Source organism: Eriocheir sinensis, chromosome 14 (genome assembly GCF_024679095.1).
Source record: "Eriocheir sinensis breed Jianghai 21 chromosome 14, ASM2467909v1, whole genome shotgun sequence".
Classification (NCBI taxonomy): domain Eukaryota; kingdom Metazoa; phylum Arthropoda; class Malacostraca; order Decapoda; family Varunidae; genus Eriocheir; species Eriocheir sinensis.
The window spans coordinates 7,856,114-7,858,613 of NC_066522.1; the positions used below are offsets into that span (position 1 = coordinate 7,856,114).

Below are 2,500 nucleotides of genomic sequence, written 5' to 3' on the forward strand. Positions count from 1 at the left end.
CATGCAAACACGGTTGCCACTGGCACTCGTTCACGTCCTCGCAGACGTCATCCACCAGCTGGCGTCCCGGCCCACAGCTGCGGCGTGAACGTATGCATGAAACATAACCCTAACCAACACTGTAATGCTAGGGCAATGGTTTAAATGAAATGAGAGGGCCATGGCCACTGTCAATGACTGCGACTGACCTGCAGGAGGGCTGGTCCCACGCAGGGGTGCAGGTGAGGGGCGGTGCACACCTGGAGCTGGTGCATGGGTCCTCCCGCGGGCGGCAACCCTGAGCCAGCTGCCAAGCGGTGGTCATCTGCCCCCAGCTGGTGGTGTTGAGGGCGGGGGGCATTGGCAGGCGGCGGCCCGACACTCGCAGGTCGTCCAGACAGGCTACGAGAGGCGGGTAATGAAGGAAAAAGGTTTCGGTGATTAAATATATACGGTTTCATCATTCCAGCTGGAGGAATAGCCTAACACACGTAAATACCCTTAAGAAGAGAAAAAAAAAAACATGTACGTAGACACAAAATAAATATTATCTAATGAAAACCATACTACAAGTATTGGATAAAATTTATGAAGAATAGAGTTGGTGTAAAATGTATTAGTGAGAAAAAAATGGTGTGCAGGTGGTGAAGGTGGTGGTGGAGGGGCAGGCCCAGGCGGCCAACACGCACCATCATGTAGGTCGTGGTGCACCATCACCATATCCACACCCACGAAGCTCGGCACGCCGCCCACCGCCACCCCGCCCTGCTTGTCCACCCTCAGCGGCGTGGGCGGCCCCAGCCCACTGGGGGCCGCCAGGGATGGCAGGGTTTCGTTGCATCGCCAGCCGTCCCCGTCGTCCACGCTCAGTCGCAGGTTGTGGCCGTGACGCTCCGCCCGGATGGTGTGCCACGCGCCGTCCCCCAGCGGGTGACGCTCCACACACACCCGCCGCGACGCCACCTCCGCCCCCGACACAGCGCCGCACGCCACGCCCGCCTGCAACTGCGCTACAGAGTGGAAGATCAACGCTTGTGGTCACACTGTCACAACATCAAAACTGCAGAAACACCAGGAGGCTGGACGGACGGCGGCGGTCTAAGCAGAGCTTATGATCATTCGATAACTGTCAACCTGATATATTCCTAGTTATGTATTACATATATATGTATGTATGTATGTATGTACGTATGTATGTGCGTATGTATATATGTACGTATGTATGTATGCATATGCGCAGGGTGTGTGCATGATGTATGTATACAGGAAATCAGAGGTCGCGTCTTTCTCGCCGCCAGGCAAGGCTTTTATCACTTCAGATGGCTCAGATGACTGAGGTGTTAAGCAACATCGTCACTTGTTTGTTATGGTCATATGAGTGATCTGTGTTATATGTTCCTGTAATATGCGGGCGATGCTTCTGGCATTTTGCTTCCGCTCGGTGGGACGACCTGAGATTGTACTTTTCCGATTTCCCGTGGAATGATTACTGCTCCCATGAGATAGACCCCTGTGTGTGTGCCCAGCGCATCACTGATGTAATTGTCTCTGGAATGGAGGCACACATTCCACCTTCTTTCTCTACCCTCCATGTCAAAAAGCATTGGTTCAATCACGCTTGTTCTTATGCTATCAAAGAGAGAGGCGGCTTACAAAAGGTACCAGATCCTTCGCACTCCTGCCAAACATGATCTTTACATTTCTGCCCGAAATCGTGCCAAATCTATTCTCCGACTAACCAAAAACTCTTTCATTAATAGAAAGTGCCACAACATTGCTTCCTCTAAATCTTCCACAGACTTTTGGCACCTATCCAAAAAATATCTCCTCCAATTTCACCACCGTCACTTCTGTCTCTGAGGTTGAACTATTCGCTCAGACTTTCTCTAAAAGCTCCACTCTGGACGATTCTGGGCTTATTCCTCCTACTTTTCCCCCCCTTTGACTCCACTATGCCTGTTATTAAAATTCTTAAGAATGCTGTTTTCTACGCCCTTTCTGGCCTCAATCCTCAGAAGGCTTATGGGCCTGATGGAGTGCCTCCTATTGTCCTTAAAAACTGTGCTTTCGTGCTGACACCATGCCTGGTCAAATTCTTTCGTCTCTGCCTATCAACATCTACCTCTCCTTCTGCTGGAAGTACGCGTATACATACAGCCTGTACCTAAGAAAGGTGACCGCTCCAATCCCTCAAACTACCGTCCTATAGCTTTACTTTCCTGTCTTTCTAAAGCTTTTGAATCGATCCTTAACCGGAAGATTCATAAGCATCTATCCACTTCTAACCTTCTTTCTGATCGCCAGTATGAGTTCCGTTAGGGGTGTTCTACTGGTGATCTCCTTGCTTTCTCCTGGTCATCCTCTCTTAGCTGTTTCGGTGAAACTTTCTCAGTTGCGCTGGACATATCGAAAGCTTTCGATAGAGTCTGGCACAACTTTTTGCTCTCTAAACTACCCTCCTACGAATTCTATCCCACTCTCCGTAGCTTTATCTCCAGTTTCCTTTCCGGCCGTTTTATCT

At 50.2% G+C, this 2,500-nt stretch overlaps 1 protein-coding gene across 1 annotated transcript in view; it reads right to left on the reverse strand.

The window, feature by feature from the left end:
• Positions 1-2,500, reverse strand: part of LOC126998312 (neural-cadherin-like) — a 36,781-nt gene that overhangs the window by 1,851 nt on the left and 32,430 nt on the right. The window contains exons 17-19 of the mRNA XM_050859799.1: positions 669-984; positions 189-381; positions 1-77 (exon numbers count right to left, since the gene is read on the reverse strand). The exon at positions 1-77 is cut by the window's left edge and continues 156 nt beyond it. Coding sequence (XP_050715756.1) covers positions 1-77; positions 189-381; positions 669-984 — 586 coding nt within the window. The remainder of the gene's footprint in view (positions 78-188; positions 382-668; positions 985-2,500) is intronic.